Here is a 529-nt window from a genome sequence, read left to right as displayed (position 1 = left end):
AAATCTGCTCTTGATTTCTTGGTCTGCCATTGTTGAATACCTTCGAAGAGTCCGGTTATTCCTTACTTGTCATTATCCATGTTAAACAGAGAGATAAGTTCAGTCTTACTTTTCCCAACGCACTCATCTTGTCCACAGGAAAATCGTTTGGCTCAAGACATGATCAGACGCACCTTGGCTGGTGGGACGGATCAGGCACCTCGCCCGGCTACTCTAAAACGTCCCACGTTGATCGTATTGGGTGGTCTGAACAGCTGCATCCTGAATTGCATGCAGTCATTTTCTCCCACAAAGACCTCGTGGTTGCCATGCCCTTCAATGCCAGTGGATAGTTTGGCTTGGTTCTCTGTTGCTGTAGTCTCCAATATTCTGTTCGTAATCGGAGGTATCAAAGTGAGTTTCCGTAGTTTTCGGTACGCTATGTTGTCGCCCCCCCCCCCGATTGTACTTTCAGCCTCGTTATTCACTCATACGACAATGGTCCTTCCCTTCTTTGAGTAAGCCCAAATGGCATTACGTGTTGCGATGT

General features: G+C 47.1%; 1 protein-coding gene across 1 annotated transcript; it reads left to right on the top strand.

Annotated features, from left to right (window-relative positions):
- Nucleotides 1–78: 78 nt before the first annotated feature.
- T265_16265 (hypothetical protein) lies at nt 79–393 on the top strand (the record flags this gene model as incomplete). The annotated part of the gene is made up of 1 exon (XM_009179844.1): nt 79–393. A coding segment is annotated over one exon (315 nt), but the record flags the coding sequence as incomplete, so codon positions are not given.
- Nucleotides 394–529: the final 136 nt, after the last annotated feature.

The sequence above is a fragment of the Opisthorchis viverrini genome, assembly GCF_000715545.1.
Source record: "Opisthorchis viverrini unplaced genomic scaffold opera_v5_9977, whole genome shotgun sequence".
NCBI classification, from domain to species: Eukaryota; Metazoa; Platyhelminthes; class Trematoda; order Opisthorchiida; family Opisthorchiidae; genus Opisthorchis; species Opisthorchis viverrini.
This window is presented reverse-complemented; position numbering and strand designations above follow the sequence as displayed.